We start from the raw sequence: 20,334 nt of genomic DNA, 5'->3' as shown, positions 1-20,334 counted from the left end.
TTCTTCCTAATCCAATGGCCAGAATAAATGTTGGCAAAGCAAACATTTCTTTATGTTGCAATATATATTTCCTTGGGTTCAGTTTTCAGTTTTATCTTGTGAAAACGCTGTTACACTCTGGTTATGTTTACAAAAACACTTAGTTTGGGTTAAGAATATATCATGTTTTGGCTTAAAATACCTTTTTGATTGCCAAAAAAACATTTTTTTGTTGGAACAGACTCTGTGTCACACTTACGAATCTTGAAACAGTCTTGAACTAAGGTCACTGGCTTTACAACCTTCTGCCCGTTACTTCACCATTCCCTCTACCTCCAGACATGAAAGTTAAGTCATAAATACGAAATGTAAATGTGATATTACATGTCTTGTTGAAATGTCAATATGGCATGTAGACTATGACACGTTTTTAAATCATTTTATCCTTCTTGAGTCTGCTGCATTTTCCAGAGCAGGCCATATTGTATTTTCGTTTTTTGCTCTGTGCCTTCCAGCTGCCCTCTAGGTCCCACTCAATTCAACCCAATATGAAAGTTGCCTGAAATACTTTAGATAGTCCACCCTGCTGGTTAGAGCTTTTAATGGAGCTTTCTAAAACATCTCATGTTCTTCATTTGCAAATGGCAGATGCTCTCTTGTCATCGCATGACCTTGGCTGCTGTCACATATGAACCATGGTCATATATGGGGGGGAGATGGTCATTTTTTCAGTAAGATGACCATGAGTTTGAATAATTCTGTGAGACATCTTTTTCTAGGGTCAAGAATAATCTCTTACTTAAGTTGTATTGTTGCTGAATGCTGTCCTGCAGAATTTTCAAATCAATTTGCGACCACAAACCCATTTGGATTAAATGTATTTTCACAGTGTTCTGAAATAGGTTCTGACTGATGGCAAAAATAGGAATGAAGGAAAAAAGGAAAAACTGCAACATGTTTTTTTAAGTATATACCGTACATAATTTGCAGTTAGAGAGTAACCTCTGACTTGACTTAGAAGGAGAAAAATCATTGCTGGTCTGGCCTCTAAGGTATAGCATTACAGCTAGGTGTGGTTGGCTGTGGTCTGTGCTTGTGACCACACCCATATGTGACGTAGCATGGTACTGTAGTGCCATACAATGTCACTGCCGCACAGGGTGATGAGTTGGCAGGCCGGGTGAAGTTACTGTTTAAGTTTTGAAATGCTACTGAGAGAGAGATTAGTACAAGAGATGGCTGGCAGGCAGATCTTTCATTCAAAGTAAACCTCTGGATCAGGTATACTGAACTGAACCGAAAACTGGAATTAAAACAAGCTAATCTGGTGAGGGGATGAGGTGCAGGTGGAGAAGGACGGGGGCGTGAGCCGAAGAGGCAAGAGAGCTTGAAAAGAGCCGATAGGCAAGAACACTAGGAACAAAGCCCTGCTAATGAGGCTGATACAGGACAGGTGAGGATGGAAAATCAGGCTGTAACACAGGAAGGAAACATGGCACAAACTGCAAAGAAAACACAAAGTAATTGTAAAGTCAATTTAAGTTCAGGGCAAATAGGATGAGCAAGGTTATATCAGCAAGTGTTAAGTCATGAGGATAAGCGTTGGACTTTTTCCTCAAATCGTGTAAGTCTGTGTGGGAGATACGATCTGTTGTTGTTCTTTTCCCGAAGATACCATCTGAAGTGGGTACTAATTTTTGGGGTTGGTCTCCATGCTTATTTTTGTGATGGAAAAGATGTATCACCAGTCTAAGCTGCATATTTGAAATGATACAATCTCACCATCATGTCATTTTAGTCAACAGAGGAAAGAGCAAGGTTCATGGAGAGATTTAACCCCAGTACAGTACAAACTAGGAAATGTGCTAATAAGCTAGTTTCTCTTGATGCCATGTTGTTGTTCATTCACCGAAATTAAATCTTCAAGGTGAATTACTGATTTTGTCGGCCGATTGTGGGCAAACGCACAAGGTGAAAACATAGCAGTAACCTCACCTGATAAAAGACACACAAACACATTCAGATTCATTCGTATTTCTGGCTACTTCTTGACTGTAACTCAAATTTTTTCTCTCCCTCTTTGCTTTGCCAAATGATCAGCTACAGGTGGGCCAAACAGGCGTACAGAGGGTTTAAAAATACTTTTTGCAGAACTGGTACTGAATGTTCCTTTATATTCCACTGATGAAACCTGAAACCACTAACACAAGCTGCACATGCAAATATAAGTGCTCTGGTTGCCGGTTCAATACAGATTACCAGAGCTGAATATTTTTTTGTTTTTCTAAGTACATAACTAAACACATGCTCGAGTGGGTAGAAAGCCACACGGGAAAACACAATATCAATATTTGTGAGATCGAAACACCGAACTTGTTCAGGACATATCCAAAATAAATTAATAAAAAATGATGTACGGTACACCAAAAATATGATGTCTCCATTTGGAAGGCAGTTGTTGAAGTGATACACATGCCAACTGATGGTGGGTGTTTCTTGGCTATGATTTTGGTGTTTAATACTCACAGTTATGTGCCGTGGTAGAGGAGAGAAAATCAATACGACACTCTGTTTTCAGCGCTGCATATTCAAGAGCAGTAGGTTTCATTCATACTGTCAATTCTGAAGTAACCGTAAATATTGTGTAATGCACATAAAATCATTTCTATAACATTTAAGGATGGGACGTAACATAATGTATGAACCCCATTGTTAGCCCCTTTTTTCAGAAGTCTGTTTGTGTGTGAGTCAGCAGCTTGTGGTCTAAAGATAAAGTTTAATTAAGCTAAAAGCTTCACTGGCTCCCACATGACTTCTTTCCAATCCCTCCTCCAAACTCTTCTACCTCGCCGGAAACTTCTGACTAATTGGACGACCCACTCGCCATAATCTTTGAGCCCAAATAAGATTAATGAGCAGACACATTTCTGTGGCATGCACCTATTCAATAACCCTTTTGGCAGTGCTCGCAGACTCTTAGGCAGATTTCTTGCTTGGTCATGTTTGTAAACAGAAAGTGATCCAGGGCTTTTTGAGCAGCGGGAAGCGCTCGTGATGCCACCGCCACTTCACAAATGGCCAGCAAAAAACTTCCTGCATCACTAACTTCTGCTATCTGTCTGCTCTCTTCTCAGGTTATGGGCATGCTGCGCCGGGGACCGACGCAGGGAAGGCCTTTTGCATGTTTTATGCCGTCCTGGGAATCCCTCTGACTCTTGTCATGTTTCAAAGTCTGGGCGAGAGGATGAACACTTTTGTCAAGTACCTCCTGAAGCGTATCAAGAAGTGCTGTGGCATGAGCATCACAGATGTGTCCATGGAGAACATGGTGACCGTAGGATTCTTCTCCTGCGTGGGCACGCTGTGCATCGGGGCTGCTGCCTTCTCCCACTATGAGGACTGGAGCTTCTTCCAGTCATACTATTACTGCTTCATCACATTAACAACTATAGGCTTTGGGGACTTTGTGGCCCTTCAAAAGAACCGGGCCCTCCAGAAGAAGCCCCTGTATGTGGCCTTTAGCTTCATGTATATCCTGGTGGGCCTGACAGTCATCGGGGCCTTCCTCAACCTGGTGGTGCTCCGCTTCCTCACTATGAACAGCGAGGACGAGCGGCGCGACGCCGAGGAACGCGCCTCGCTAGCTGGTAACCGGAACAGCATGATCATCCACATCCAGGACGAATCACTGCCACGGGGCCGGCGGCGGCGCGAGCCGTACCGGGCAGAAGTGACTGATTTACAGTCAGTCTGCTCCTGTATGCACTACCACTCGCATGACTTCGGCAGCTCTGGGGGAGGGATGGCAGGCCTGGGCTGTGCCTTCTCCCATCAGAACTCGTTCAGCTCGCAGCTGAATCCCAATCAGTACTTTCACTCGGTTTCCTACAGGATCGAGGAGATCTCGCCCAGCACCTTGAAAAACAGCTTCTTCCCTTCGCCCATCAGCTCGGTGTCTCCGGGCCTTCACAGCTTCACAGACAATCACCAGCTCATGAGGAGAAGAAAATCCATCTAAACCCTGACACAGACAGGACAAATGAGTTTCCATGTTTTATACACAAGGTCAAACATTTCCAATGCTGCTCCTTACCAAATCTTATTTCAGCACTTTTTTTCCCTTTTTATTGGTTGTATGTAATATCAAAAGTATTCTTGGGAACAGATGAAGAACACTACGCAGAACAGCAAGCGTGGACACAATGGGATGCAAAGCATGAAGCATGGATGTCTATTTTTTCAAGAGATTGCTCCATTTACACAAACTACAAGACCTTCCTTATTTCAGATTTACAGTACAAAATTGATATGAATTGATAACTTTGGTTACATACCAAATGATGCACACTTGGGGAAATGCTATTTTTCAAAAGGGAGTATGCTTGTTTCACCTTAACTTGAAGAAACTTTTGCCGTTATGTACTATTCCATTGCCTCACTGCAGACAGAGATTTTAAAATGACTTAAAGCATCAGGTATTGTTTTCTATAAGCAATCATATATTTTAATGGTTTCACCACTCATCAAGCCAAAATATTGTTGCCAATGTTAGCATGTGCATTAGATGTCATTTATTGAGTGTGCCATGGTTTTGTGACATTCGTCTGTTTATAGAACAGCTGTATGAAGGCCGTCTATTTGTCTTGGATTTAAAGGATCATGCTGCTGTTATTGATATTTCTCCCTTATCTAGAGTCAGATCGGGCCACACGGACTTCAATTCAGCATTTTTCACAATAAGAGTTTAAAATTGACCAAAAGGAAAATCCACCCTCTCCACTACACTAGTAACCACATTTGCCAACTATGGTTTGTTTTGTTTCCCATTGACATTCACATTGAATATCAGTTCAATCAATTAAAGTGCACTCCTCCTCTACATTTATTATTGTACACAAATACTCTACAATCATACAGGGATAACACCACTGTAAGAGAGGCACACAGACCAGATCCTTCATTTACAGTCGCCTTAATAGATCAGATCATGCAGTGCAGCTAAAGACATCGAACAAAATGGTCTTTCAGTGATGTAGTATTCCATAAACTTGGGGGAGACGAGAGATGGATAAAACTAGAATGGCACTCAGTAGAGTGCATACCTCTGACAAGGCCCAAAAGTCCCCTTTCATTCAATCAAGACTGATCCAATATCAAACCCATTAAGTTTTAAGCCACCCAGAGCTACTGAACCATAATTTAAGCTGATCATATCTAGGATCCAAATCAAATTGTGCTTGCTCAGATTTTTTTTGCCAAGATCTGTGCATTATTACCTGAGAAACTAACAAAGATGTAGAACAATGCCATATCTTGCAACTTTTCATTGTTAAAATTAGTCAGAAAACCCTTTACTCGGAACTGCACCAAGAGTAAATGGGGTCCACTGTTGGCTGGGACCCATCCTCCATACAAATTATGTGGAAGTCCAACAAGCAAACAGACTTGGGTCATAACATAATCTCCTTGGCAGACAAAAATGGTAGAGAGGCTGAGATATCCTGCATTTCAGTTCCCAGTATGGATCAAGCCATGAACCAAAGTTTAAGTATTTGACGAGTTGGTGATGGATCCTGTAAAGAGCTTCCTGCAGAGCCACAAAAAGACAGTTTACAAATGTAAAAATTGGTATAGTACCCATTTAAGGCTGTGTTGTGAGTAGGTTCACATGATCACTGTATGAATGTAATATTTAGAAGTGAATATGGTGACCTCCCTTTCAATTTTGCCCTATGGCTACTCACAGCACTGCAGCTAAAATTCTCCTGTGGCCCACAGAGCATCATTATAAACGAGTCCTCTGTAAAACTGTTGACAGGACACCAAGAACTGCAAACAAGGTCAATTATGATTCTTTCTATTATGAATTTTGGATCTATGGAGGTTTTTTATTTGTACAAATTTCCTCAAGCCAACGTGCTGTAAAGTGTTTGGTGTTGGCTTGCAGGAGAAACTCTAGTCTACAACATAACCAGAAAGTAAACCTGGACGACAAAAACGTTTTGGCTTATGCACCATTGCAGGCAATTCTTGTTGGGCTGGCTCTGATATCCAGTTCTAAATAATAACCATAGGAATCACTGACATGTGGCCAGATAGCTGAACCTTTGATTGATCTCACGACCTTTTCAGAAGCATTGTTTGACCAGTTTGGGCCAATGAAATGGGTAGTGGGGAGTGAATTCGCAGGTTTTTGGAAAATTATCAAACAACTCAAATGACTGAAGTAAATATCATGGTGTGATGATACAACACAGCGCAAGAGGATCAGAAGGTGGATTTCTCCTTTAAGCAGGGACCAAAGTGCAATGAAATGACTCCAGCTGAATTCATAACTCCAAAGTCCTGCGTATTGCGTTATGCATGCCTGTAGCATCTGACCCTGAGTCTGCTGATGAAACCAGCTCAGATCTAAACGACGCAGCACCGAGAGCAGAGCTCTGTGCGATGACGGAGAAGCATGTAGATCTAAACTGGCACCTCTCCGAGTTTGGATGCACTTTGGAGCCATTAAGGAAGCACAACCTTATAAATGCATCAACACGGAAACGAGCAGGAACAGTGAAGATCAGTTAATGCGAGGGGATGGCTGAAGATCACAGATAAGAACAGCTGAATAACATCAGTATGATCCTTTCAGTTTCTGTGAAGTATCTGAAGGAGAAAAGGGATCAGGGTGATTTTTTTATGTTTGCAAGAGCTGATTAGTGCATGAACTATGTATGATGAATGGGGAAATTATTTCAAAATAACTTATCTAAAGTATCTTAATGGCAAATAACTCTTAAGAATGATTCACATCATGAGCTGTTTCTTTTGCCAAAGTCTTTTTCATTCAAACTGTACAATAATGTTTGTTCTCAGGTTTGAATGAACCACCTTTTTGTTGTTTTGCTCCTATAATGAACACAATCCCAGAAGTGCAAGTGCATTGGCAGAACAATACAATGTACATATCGAATTTTCATTCCACAACAGCAGGAATTTTCCAAAAAAATGCGACTGAGATGCATCATCTCTCTGAGGCCTGTGTCGCATCCCTTTTGAGAGCCACATGTAAGCAAGTCTGGTTATTTATGTTGATCACAGGCCTTTTTTCTTAAAGCCCGATGCGCCTTTTTTTGTCACAGCTGGCCCAATGCTAGCATTTTCACTCTCACTGAGCTCCTAAATTAAGCAGGATTAAAGCTATAAACATCATTTCTAAATGCTTTTTAAGATGTAAATGTCTATTTGAGTATGTAGAGACCAGAGGTTTTTTTTTCATGTTACACAGGGCTGGGAGCTCTTTTATCCCTCAGCAAGTTCTATCCTTCAAAATCAATCAACACTTTTGGAAACTGACAAAACTTACACCAAATTTCTGGACTTTGACTTTAGGGAAATGTTACCTTCAGTATTCTTTGCAGCTTAAGTGTTTAACAGGCTTCTATTAATTTCCCGGGTAGCTGAGCATGCCTCACAAGGTGAATGCCACTCTGTTTGGGCGAATGGTGAAATGCCATGGATCCTATTCAGTCGTGACAAACATAACCAGGCGTGGAGTCCGAGATAAGCCCTAAAAGCATTGTTTCATTACTGGAACTATACTGGCTTGTCTAAATATCATGTACAATATGTTTATAACAACCTTTGGAATAAAAAGGCCTTTTCATGGCTGAGATGCATATGTATTTTTACACATTAGCATATACGTGCCTTGAAAAAACAGCAGTCAGTGTTTCTGTTGAAGTGGGCACATTTGAATACGGTGGCTGCAAGGTCTGTTTGTGCTTTAGCAAACCTACTGGAAGATTATGAAAGTCTGGCTTTGGGGCTGACAGGAGAGCAGATGTGGTTAATGTATGGACCGGTCAAAGTCCTGACAGACGAGTTCCCATGAGGAGATGGAATTCAACAACTGATCTCATATCTAGCTTCTATAACTGCGTACGCACCCAGCGCTAAAGCAGACTGAATCACTCCCTTACTTTTGATACAACAGATTAAATACGGAAGCCAAGAACGGCAGAGATAACAAAGCTGGTTTTCTGGTGATAAGGGGTTAACTTTTAAATGTCTTAACTCGAGAAAACAAAAGGTTCTTTCCTTTTATTACTTTTAATATTAAGCAGAGACCAGGAGTGCCATGCCAGCATGTAAAGATGGCCTATTGAGTAGCCATTATTGATCGAGGCATCAGACCATACTTCAGCCTTGCTTTTTTATATACATACTTTACTATACTATTCAAACACCTACCAATGTGTGTAGAGTTCTTTCCCTATGTATCTTATGAACACGTTTTCTCCTGATAAATTATCTCATTATCTTGTCTTTTTGTTTTTCTCAGTAAAACCTCGCAAGAAAATGAGCTCTGTTATCTCGAGATCGCACAGTGATTAACTTGTAATCTCGAAGGACGGAAAAAATTGGGCCTTTAATAATAAAATGAGGCGGTTCTTAGCTTCCGTACTTAAAGGATCATTCCAAAGTATAGCAACTTGGGTCTTCTTTCTTCGTCTTGATTTGGCCATCATTCTGGTTAGTCACGATAGCGTACTCACAGTAGAATTTGCTGGGATTTGGGAATACCACAACAATGCTTAAAAAAAGGCCAGATGGTGCAAGAAACATAAACAGGCAGATGATTAGACAGGTTTAAAGCTAATTAACGCTTGCGATATTCTGCTGAAATATCCCAAAGCAAAACCAAAAAGGAATTGATCCTACAGTATACTAATTGGTATTGTCTGCGTAGCATGAAAGCTTGAAACATCTTATCCCCATGTGCCATGGAGCTCCGCTATTGTCCAAAGCTATTTTAAAAAAGCACATAAATGAGCCACACTGTTGCACTGGGTGACAGTGACGAATATCAGGATGAGCATGGGCATTGTAGTTTATTTTGATCCCACATACATTAACCTTCTATAAAAACTCATTATAGCATGCGTATTGATTCATCCATGGTCTGATAATTGACTCATTAACCTGTTTTTAAAGTTGCATTAATTCAATTTGGCCGTGTACACAACATTGTGTTTACATTTTACTTTTAATTTAGAGTTACGTATCTGGAGACCTGATGAGTGTAAGACCAATTATTGCATCTACCAACTCATTTAATTCAATTCAGCTAGCTGCTGAATGTGTCTGCTCGCTGGCTGCCAGTGGTCGGGTGATGCACGGCAGATTTTTTCTGAGCTTTTTCACAGAAAAAAGCTTGTGGAAACAAGGTTGAGGAGAATGGGCAACAGAAAATAAAATATTCATCCAAAATAGACTCTGTAGAGGAAAACTCTGTGTTCATCTCTACAAGCATTCCAATTTACCTTACACATAGTTGAACTATTGTTGTGCATCTTTTAAGCTTTTAAGATTCACCTCTCGTGGTAACAAGTGGACCCGCAAATTGTTGGTTTGAGTCTTTTAATAGGATTTTTTGGCAAAAGAAAAAAAAAAATAGCAGAATAATGCTGGCCTTTGGCTAGGCTGTTGACTAGTTGTTAGTTTTGTGCCTCTTTGGAATTAGTTGTTGTGATGTTGCCAGATCTTAAGTATTAGAAACATGTCAAAACATTGTTATAACCATAAAGAATGATGGCCAAACGTGCAAAAATAAGACCCAACGTGTAATAAATCCGAAGAATCCTTTACACATTTTCCAATACTGATAGGGTTGAGCATATATCTCCGTCGGTCAGTGCCGCCTGCCTTCCATTCAGTTCACAGTCAAACTTTTCCAAGCAACATTTCGGGGAATGTATCAGCCATAATGGACTTTTTTGGAGAGGAAGCAGCAAACAAATGGACTCATTTGCTTTTCATGAGCTACAAGTCACATCGTTTTTCATCGCCCTCCCACATGCACACATATTACTCAGATTTCTCTGCCATCATGCCATATTGATGGTCCTTGACTGAATGTTACTCTATATCACAGATGGCGTAGAGAAACAGCCACGCACACACCATCGCCCCTCAACAGACAAACAGTGCGACATTTTGTTTTCTCTCGTGGTTCCCTGCCACGTGGCATCAAACAGCACCAAGATGGATCGATAACTGATGGTTATTGTCTCGTCGTTTGTTCTTTGGCATTTCGTACGTGGCCATGCTTGGCTTCCAGGCCTTATTTACTGCATGTGGCAGTATGTGCAGGCCATTTCTCTGTCAGTAGTGCCATGTTTTTCCTATGGCAGGGACAAAGAGACACAAATTGCACTATCTGTGTAATACAATATAATAGAAAGGCTGTGTACCATAACTTCTCTTTGTGAAATATCCTTTGCAATAGTTTCTTCTGTAGGTCTGATGAACAAATAATACCATGTACCATATTCTTACAGGAGATTATATCCCGTCTCGTTGGCATCCATGTGGTTCGACGCTCACGTTGAACCGACTGACGTCTTCTGTCACATTTTTGAAACTGATGTCTGTACAGTACACTCCAGTATGGGTCCGCTCTCTTTTCAACACGCAGAGAAGAGATTGTTGAGAATTGTTCAGAGTGAAATGAACATTTTACATAGCATTTTACATGCGTATGTTTTCTGTTTTCTTTACTTTTTTTTTTTTTTCTTTTTTCTTTTTTTAAGTGTGTGTGCATGATTTGGTGTGGATGACTCACTGGGTTAACACAGCCTGGGTGAAGCCATAACACACTTGAATAAAAATGATGAGCCTCCTTCCGAAAGCCTCCGTTGTCTTCTTCCTACTGACCAACATCACCGGCCCCACTGAGAAGTTGTTTTAATTCACAAATTAGTTTTTCATTGTTGAAAAAAATTCAGGCCTGCAGCTATAGTATGACTTATTCATTCAAACAAGACCTTCAATGATTTCTCAATGTGCCGCTGGCTGCTATCTCAAACTAAACAGATTCTAGGTCAACTTTGAACTGACTCAAACATTCATGAAATGTACCTCTTGGGTATGTTTCATTTACAAAGCAGAAACTACTATTTTTCTCAAGATCCCAAGACATTTTTAAGTCGAGGTCTGGAGAACATAGTATTTCTTACATTGAAAGTTCAGGGAGCCTGACCTCAAACAGTATCTGTTGATTAATACAAAGAGAAGCTTTTAAATAAACTGAACCGTCTCACTCTTTCAAATTCACACCTTCAGCGAGGATCAGATCAAAGTGGAAACATATTAGCGGTGAGGTAAAGAAATAGATAATCGTATGCTCACTCAATCACTTATTCTAACCTCTGGTTCAGCTCATTTAACTTTCACTTTATTTTCAGTTGTCACAGTCCTCAGTCAGACCGAACACAGACATTACAATGATCAGCAGCAGCTTGTGGGGTGATGTTGGAGGACATGTGGGAAAGTATCAGTATATAATCCGTGAACTCATGGCTTCTGCTCTTGCTTCCACCAACTGCAACAGATTGGTTTAATTTCTCCTCAGCTGCTGGTGCAGTCTCCTTGCTGCACAGCACCATGCAACGGAACAGAAGTTCAGAGCAACTTTGCAAACCTCTGAATGTTCAACACAGCCTCACACCTAAACAACTGAATGGGATGATTTAGGTTTAGGAAAACATTGTGGTTTGGTTTAAAATAACTATGTTACGGATGTTACAACCTCAGGTTTTGTATAAGATTTTAAATTCAATATGTTAGCAAGAGAACAGAACTTACTGTTGACTTCTGATTTCACACTGGACAAGAAACAGCTGTCTCCTGGTTGAATGTCTTGTGCTTGTTAAACCCGACCCACCATCCCCAGCCTCCTCGCTATGTGGACCTTACTCTTGATACTACTTCACCTGACTTCCTCCCTTACTTGCCCATTAATACTACAGCCACTAGAGGTCGCAGTCTAACACCAAAATTCAAAATGGATCTTAATGATGAATACTGTATGGTTGTTTTTCTGATAAGGATTAGCTGGAGTATTCATGCATCTTCTTTATATATCGAACAGCCAGAGACTAGTTGGTATCAATCTTCTGATCAATCGATCTCTTGCGAGAAAGCTAAAAACTTTATTTTCCTAAACGCGGCATTATTCCTTTCAGAAACATGTACTTAGATCTATTGGTGAGTGATCAACTTCAGGAAGTCAGGAAGTGGGAAAAAAGATTTAATTGTCCCTCAGTCATTGTTATTGTAAGCTTTGGTCTGGAAATACTCCAGAACCTAAGACAAAGTGTAATATATTTCTTATAACTGGTAAATACTATGAAGCATATCTACAAAACTATCTGTGAGAAAAACAGTCAATCAATCTTAATTTTGGGTAGCCGACTGGTTTGCTAGTGAGGGTATTATCACAAAATACCACTGATGCCATTGATATTTACTAAGCTAACTGTGAAAAGTGAAGTAACGGACTTAAGAGATGAAAAAGCAGTGTTATCAGTCTGGTTTGGAGGCAATCATCATTACTGTTGAGCTGACAGGAGGTAATGCTAAATTACATCGCAAATACAAATTACAAGGAAAGTATTGGCAAATTAGCCTTAAAAATCTCCCATCGGAGCAACTTTATGCCATGCTATGTTCGAAGAATTTGGGCAGAATTTGTCTAATAAAGCTTGTCTGCTGTCCAGCGGCCTTTTTCTTCTTCTTCGTAAGTGATCCGAGTAGTGCAGCTGGATGTTCAGTAGGTGGGAGAATGAGCAGGCAACATCCTTTTTATCCCATCCCACACCGCGGTAATTATACTGTCAGCTGTGAACATCAGGCAACGGAGAGGGCGACACAATAAGAACAGTGGCAGAGGGGCGTTAAGGCCATCTCTTGGCGTCAAGCCTGTAATTTCGCATCTTAAATGATCATGTAAGCGCAGCCAAGTTGCTCTGCAGCGGGACCGTCACCACTATACCAATGATATGATGAAGCTTCGCAATAAGCAGGTGCTGACATGCTGCTTTTTTTGGGGCCCGAGGCGAGAGAATGAGACAACGGAGAGCAGGAGATTTTCAACGATGATTGAGTCTGTCTGCCTGATGAAAAATGGATCCACTGTAGGAAGCACAACTGCCCGCTAATACGACTGTCATCCATCGCAGGGAAACTCGGCGACAGTCTGTCTCTAAATATAATAAATGAGGCTGATGTGGGAGCGATGGAGCTAAAATTTAAAACAAGCTGCTGTCTGAAAGTGATTAAGATCCACAGATATTCCTGCAGGCAACACACCCCCCACATCACCGTCTTATCTAGCCTGTCTGAAGATATTTACCCTGAAAACTATTATCAAAGCCAGGGGCTCGGAAGAGATTCTGATCAAAGTTTAACTCCCGTGAATGTTGACAATTTTAAGGACCTCTCTCTGATATTGAGTTGCAGCACCTTTATCCAGTATTCAGTCATTTTAAGGTCACAGACCTTTCTTTCTATCCGTGACAATTGTGCTTCCTTTTATATCTCCGTCTTTGTGACTCGTTTGTAGTGAATACAAGGAGGTAAAAGAGGCATAATAGATCATTCTACTCGGTTTCTTTAAAAGGAAGCATCTCCAAGATAAATCCGGTCTCCTATAAGATGGCTGCACTGCTGTCTATGGGCTGACACATTAAAGGATAGTAGAATGATTTTGGTGCACAGTTTAATACTAGAAGGCTGTTTTTACATTCACTGCTGAAAATGTAGATTTTTTCTGTGCTCACTGAACGACTGAAGAGTCAGGCCTATGCCAGCATGATTTGTGACATCACAAATATTTTGGAAGCCAATCCTGGTCCGGTACTCAGTATACATTTTTACTAAAGGAGGAGATATACAATTATGTATTATTACTGCTGATTTTTTTGATGGAGGGGGGCCTTTAACAATTTTGGCTCATAGCGGTCCCTTCTGACATTTCAATCACAAGCAATGGCCTCAGTGTAAACATGAATTGTGAACAGTTTAACAAAAGTGATTTTTCCCTCTTGGAATGTTTCATTTAAAGTATTTATGTAGAGCCTGAAGAGTCGAATGTAAAACAGTGATTTGTGGAGATCATGCAGGGAAAAAATTAAAAAATGTTCTGTGTAACCCGACAGCCTGTGACACATCACATTTTTCCTGCGATGACTTTAGGGGTTCTATTTTCGTAAAAGCCCTTCTAGGGACGGGTGTTGCAAATTAGCATCTGCTACAAACCCTGTGATACTTGCATCGGACAGCTGTTTCAGTTTGTCTTTGTGTATTCTTTCTCTTCCTATCAAATAAACCATGAATAAATACATACTAAGCCCCAGCTTGGGAACCGCTGATATAAATATTTTCGAAGAAAATAAAACGGTGTATTGGGAATATGAATATACGCAGTATGTGTCTATGTTAATGCATATTTCAAGAGTACTGTATCTTTTCTACATTCTATCCAAATCTGAAGGCACCATATGCAGACTGGGCCTGCAATAGGTGAGTTCACAGTACCCAACATGAGGCTGTGTTGTGCTGATTCCCACCAGTTTCTCAGCAGCTGTCTGTGCTCCACACGTAATCATGACGAGGCCACAACACTGCGCCGCTGTTGCTGATGCACAAAGGAGGTCTCTGGCACCATCTAGCGGCGAGTGGAGTCGAAAGATTCCTGCTACATGTGACTTCTTCATCATCATTTAACATCTTACCACTCCTTTAATGTCCCATTCAAACACGCACTGCCAGATGATCCAAACGAACGCCTGTCAACACCACTTTGCCATGAGTGTGCATATTGGCTGCATTAAGCTGGAGATCATTAGCGATCACTCTGCTGCACTGTGACCCTAATCTGCCTAATAACATTATGGCCGTTAAAACCTTTTTGCAGCTGCAGTGTCACTGCCTTTGGCCAGGTGACACGGAGCAAACACGCACAGGGACAACAGCAGCAGCAACAACAACAACAACACTGTAGTTCTGCGAGAAGTGATTCAGCCAAAACATCGGGCAGGAGATGTTTCCCAAAGCTGTGAGTATACGGGAGCGTCTCTATAACAAAAACGTTTGACTAGCTGTGAAGTGTTTGTTTATTTGCAATGTGCACAGCAGATGTTAGTTTGAGCAATACATAGTGACAGTGAGGAACTTGTTCACTGCAAACTGATCAGCTGCTTTAAAGTACACTGTATATTGTGAGATGTGTACAGCACTCAGAGTACTTTGATCTACTGTTTGGCATTAAAGAAAGTCAAGGTGCATGTGTGAATATAATTATCGTCTTGTACTATTCACTATCTCAAAGTGGTTTTGTTACTAATATTCTTAACAGGCATACTTTATAAAGGGTGTCCAACTAATGGCTTTAGCAATGGTACATACATTATTTACAAATGCTTCAAAAATGAATTGAAACAGTTTGTAAGAACATCTGGCTCAGTTTGGCTCAAGTGCGGCACAACTTGTTTTGTCTTTTTAGCTTTCTCTTTAATTCATCACAAACAGCTGAGTGCGGGGGCAAAACTGAATGTTCCAAAAAAATATTTTTGATCCATTTTTTGGTTCAATCAAAATCGTTTTCTCTCCAACGTTTATGAACAAATATGTTTTGCCAGAATAATCTGGCCAAAGTTCATTACATTTCTTTTGCCTTCCATGGCTTCCGTAGAATCCCAAATTCTCTGACTGCACCAAGGGTCATTCTGCCCACTGTGCTCAGATAATAGAGGCCAATTAATGATTAGGGATCTTATTTAAATATAACATACAAACATACAAAAATATTATGAACATCATTTTATAATTTTCTTTTTGTTATTATCTTTTTTTTTCATGAGAAACATCTGGGAAAACAATTGTTCCCAAACTGTTTTGTGCCCCTACATTTTGAAGCTATATCCCCCTCTGACCCCTTGTCACAGGTTGCATGCCTTAGTTGTGAGCATTCATGAGGACATCAGGACCTCAGAAGGACAAAAAAAAAAAAAAAAGAGAAAAATGACTGAGAATAATTCTGAATGTCATATTTAGATTTCTTATTACCCATTTCTGTTTGTGTGGAACCCCTGTTCTAGAAATGAGCTGCCAAGCATTTGGTCTAAAAATAAATTCATAAACAACTTATTAACATTTACATCTTAAGCCTTGATGGATGATAGCGGCAAAACAGCCATTTAATAATAACAACAGACCATGTTTTTTTTTTTCTTTTATAAAGAATGGAGCCTGTGATCCCTCACTGATGACTTACTCGGTTTAAATAAGCCATTAAGCCTGCAATTCTAAATGTTAGGGAGCAATGAGTTTATAATAAGCCATGTAGTCTGCTGTTGTGAAATTTAATCTGTTGTCTGTAGACAACAGCTCAGACGCTCTGAGGTCATTTTTCCTGAAGTAAGTGGCCAAATTGTTCCTCAGAGGGTCTTTCTGATGAATTAAAGAATTATTTAAAAAAATAAAGAATAAAGCAGCTTAAGGTATTTTTCAATACCTAGCACAAAGTTGTCATCATTAGTGGTTTACTCTCAGTCTATAAAACGTGAATAAATAATTTATTTACATTAATGTACACCATAATTAGGATTAGAAGCCTCTATTGAATATGCCTTATTGGAAAAATGACACCTAAATTATTAATCTTCAGCACCACACATTGGATTTGAATACCTTTATGCTATATTGCACTATGCACTATTGTGGTAGAACTTTTTTCAAGGTTAAGTTGTTCTAAATAGAAACAGAGGCCATTTTATCGTCTCTGTAATATAACTGATATGAGTTACTGATGTGTCTTTTGTCCAGGGGGCACCCCAGCGAGAAGAAATGTTGACCATCCAGGTTAAAAATACCATGTTGCATCTGACTGGTCAAAACCTCCGACTGGCAGCTAAAAATGGCAGCGATTCAAAAACACCTGGTCTCCATCTGTCAGCAACACATGGAGGAAAGGACTCAAAGGCACAGTTGGACTCGCTGCTCAAGTCACCCAGGCCTGACTTAGAGAGCGAGGTCGAGAACCAACCGGTCAGGCGCCCTCTGACGCTTGCCCCGCTGGAGCTGCCAGAGGACGTGAAGGAGGCTCAGAGGCAAAAACTGAAGTTTATCCAGCAGGAAGCCAAACCTCCCTCCTGTAAGCTGGATGTGACAGTGAATGAGCCCCGTACAAGGAAGAAGGTGAAAACCTGTGTGAGGCAGAGGGTGGTGAAAGCTGCAGCGTGCCCTTCTGCTTCCACTGAGCCGCTCAAAGCCCAACAGCAAAACAGATCCTCCAGGCCTCAGCTGACACGCTGCAACCCCATACCGCAGAATGGAGACTGGCATCTGGAAGAAGTGGTATGTCTGGGTACCCCAGCTCCTCTGTGCAACAAGCCGGCCCCTCCTTTACTTTTCCCCCGCGTTAAATCTCGGGCCGCACGTGGCGCAGAGGCAGCACATCAAAACCCCAGCACCATTGGGGGGGAGACGGGGAGGAGACGGCTGAGGCTGAGTCGAGCACAATGCCTAGAAGAGGATCAGTGCAATTCAAACACGTCAACGGGGGGATTATCTGCGGATAAAGGCAAGCTGGCCCAAGGAGTCCAAGGCAAAGGGCAGCGGTTGGAGAGGGCTCCGAGAGGCCAGCCGCATGCTGGAAAAGGCATCAAAGAGCCTCTTGCAGCCTCCTGCGAGCACGGGAGCGTCAGGAAGAGCCATCAGGAGGATTGCAGTCAGCAATCTGGAAGATGCACTCTGAACCGACAGTCGGCTGACGGTGGAAGCAGCGAACACACACTTGATGGTGTTAAGCCAAGTGCTTCTAACTGGAGATTAAAGAGGAAAAAAAACCTTGATAACAAAGCATAACAACACAGTCCCTCTGGACTGTCTCCACCTGTGATTAAATTAGATTTTTTGGCTTTTGCAGCTCAGCAAAACGATGTCATGCTTAGGGATGCACTTGTGTCATTAAGAGAGACACCAGCAACAGTTTGGCAGCTGATGCATAGTCTACAAAGACTGGATCCATGATCAGAACGTAAAGAATAACTGTAATTACAAACATGTAGGAATAGGAAAATGCTTTCTTAAGTTGTCCCATCTGATTAACAGTAATGATGAAACTGATTTTGTTCTTTCTACTTACACACACGACAACAAGGACAACAATAAAGCAAATTTCAGAACGCTATTCTCAAGCGTTTCATTTGAACAGCTCAGTCCATCATATTATTTGAACAACATCTTTTCTCCCATGCTTTTATGAAATGAAATGCCCCGTTCGGTGTATTGCCGTGAAATCTCCGAGGGAAACTGCAGCGGAGCAGATATCTCTGGCAGAAAGCCTGACCAATCTAAAGTTCATTAATGGTCGGACGTACTTTCCCTTGCGCTCCCAAAATAGAAAATAAATAAATAAATAAATGAATGAGCAACCTTTCGTAAAAGTGTGTGCCAAGTTGCTCCAAGTTATGGATTGTCCCATTTCCAAAAGCTATTCCCCAGATCAGAGAATGCACTGATTCAATTAGGTGAGGCAGGCGCAGCACAAAGAGAGGCTGCTGGCACATCGCAGGCAGAGTCAAATCACTATAGATGATCCAAAATAATGAAGCAGCACAGAAATGTCTCCTAGAACTAAAGGTGGTGTGATCAGTAATTAGGGAGGAAATCTAACAGACACAGTATTGACCAGCAGTCAGTGAACTTCTTTATGTGGCTGTTCTACACCACTTTCATCAGTTATAATTTTGTATCAGCGACTGTGGTGTATATTGTGGATATGAATTACTTAATCCAATGTTCATCCAGGTTTAACTTCCAAATGTCTCATGCTAATTACTATCTATGTGTTTGATCACAACAATATTAAAGGAGGTTACATTCGCTTCTCTGTGAAAGATATGACTCATTGTTGTTCGATGGCCCTCCTTCCCCCTACCCCCCTGCAATCCCCTGCACTCTGGAAGATTAGGCTAATGCTCAAAGTCCTCCTTGAGTGATGCTTGATGCGACCCTTGGTCATTAGCCAGACAGGTAAACATTAGTGATATAGCTCAACATTGAGTGGGTCCTTATGATCTCACTGCCTGTGCCATTATCTGCTGTCAGATGTTTGGTCTTGTTGCAAAGAGTATCTGTTCTTTTCTCTCTAAACCAACGTTCACTGAAGACGATGGACGTTCTGAATTGAGTTTCCTCATCCTCTGCTCGGGGCCATCAGTTAAGAACACCTGCCAGATGCCACTGAGGAAAAGTTGCCAAGGTAGCTTTCGTTGCTGTTGGGTTTCTTTTATCGATCCCTCTTAGTGAATCATGCTCTTGCATAGAAGATGGTGACTGTGGTCAATTTGAACTCAGAAAATAGTTTTCATGGACTTTCCAGAAAGTTCCCAAGAAAGTTCTCAAACCAAACTTCATCATCTTAGAAAACATCTTCCAACTCATGAGAAAAAATATCTAGCTTTTAACTGCCAAGTGCTCCACTATGTTAATGGGCTAGTTGCTTTGTGCGAAGCTACTAGCTTACAGTTTATTTCATATTATATTAACTGAAAACAGCTTCCTGCACTTAAAAAAGAGCTTTTTCACAGCAGCCGGTGTTACCAATGACACTGATTAAGATTCTGTTCCATTCTCAATGTGCTGCTATTGTTCATGTTGACTCACTATCAAATCTCAGCTACACTAAATGAAATGGAACCTTTGTTAATTGTCAATAACTAAACATGTGTTTACCATCTATTTCATATCAATATGGCTGCTGTGAAAAAGGTCCATGAGGTTGATGATGTTATGCTAGAAGCGGGTCATAGAGCTTCAAGCTGCAGAAATTAGGAGCAGCTGACGAGTTCTGGTAAATTAATTTCGTTCAAATGAGTCTACACAGCCTCTTTTTATTTTAACACTTGTGGTCTTCAGCCCCAGCTGACGCTGACTCAAGTGACATCACTTGAGGACATTTGTCAGATTTCACTCAGCTCCCTCTAAAGACACTGAAGCAGGGGCCTTCAACATTTTTAGGCCAAGGTCAGCTTAGCTTGTAAAGAGACAGGGCAGAGACCCCTACAACATATGTTTTATGAAATTCTATTGGATATTAGATTTGACCTGATTTGATTTTGTATCATAGCGAACGTTCACCACATTAGCCTTAACCTCTGCAGTTTCCCCAATGGGTTCTGAGATGAAGAATCTCTCGCAAGATATTTCAATGTGGCACAAAAGAATGTCCACTTGGGATAATAATACAGATAACTGGTCAATATTTTTCAATTGTAGTCAGCTTATGAGCATATTAGTTTGCCATTATCGGTGCTGCACTGTGATTTAGCAGTCACAGACTCTCGTTCATCAAGAAAAGAGTTTCCTGATGGCCAGATAGCTTTACTTGTACTTAAAGTAACCATTAACTGTAGCTGCTGTTAGCTATTTCGCTCAGTTAGCCTTTCAGTTAGCAGTCCCATTAGCTTACTCTGTCTGGACTGGCAACTCAGAGCGCCAGGGTGTGTTACCAAAAAC

The 20,334-nt window shown here is 41.0% G+C and overlaps 2 protein-coding genes across 2 annotated transcripts in view; both read left to right on the top strand.

Moving 5' to 3' along the window:
- kcnk9 (potassium channel, subfamily K, member 9) overlaps positions 1–10,655 on the top strand; it is a 54,543-nt gene extending 43,888 nt beyond the window's left edge. Inside the window, exon 2 of the mRNA XM_030413078.1 lies at positions 3,114–10,655. Coding sequence (XP_030268938.1) covers positions 3,114–3,997 — 884 coding nt within the window. The 3' untranslated portion in view covers positions 3,998–10,655. The remainder of the gene's footprint in view (positions 1–3,113) is intronic.
- Positions 10,656–14,584: 3,929 nt separating this feature from the next.
- LOC115578508 (uncharacterized) lies at positions 14,585–18,004 on the top strand. Its single transcript, XM_030411504.1, has 2 exons — positions 14,585–14,869; positions 16,639–18,004. Exons 1-2 carry the CDS (start codon positions 14,855–14,857, stop codon positions 17,677–17,679), a joined length of 1,056 nt encoding a protein of 351 aa, XP_030267364.1. The 5' UTR covers positions 14,585–14,854; the 3' UTR covers positions 17,680–18,004.
- Positions 18,005–20,334: the final 2,330 nt, after the last annotated feature.

Source organism: Sparus aurata, chromosome 3 (assembly GCF_900880675.1).
Source record: "Sparus aurata chromosome 3, fSpaAur1.1, whole genome shotgun sequence".
Taxonomy (NCBI): Eukaryota; Metazoa; Chordata; class Actinopteri; order Spariformes; family Sparidae; genus Sparus; species Sparus aurata.
Note: the sequence above shows the minus strand (reverse complement) of the source record. Positions and strands in the feature narration are given on the sequence as shown.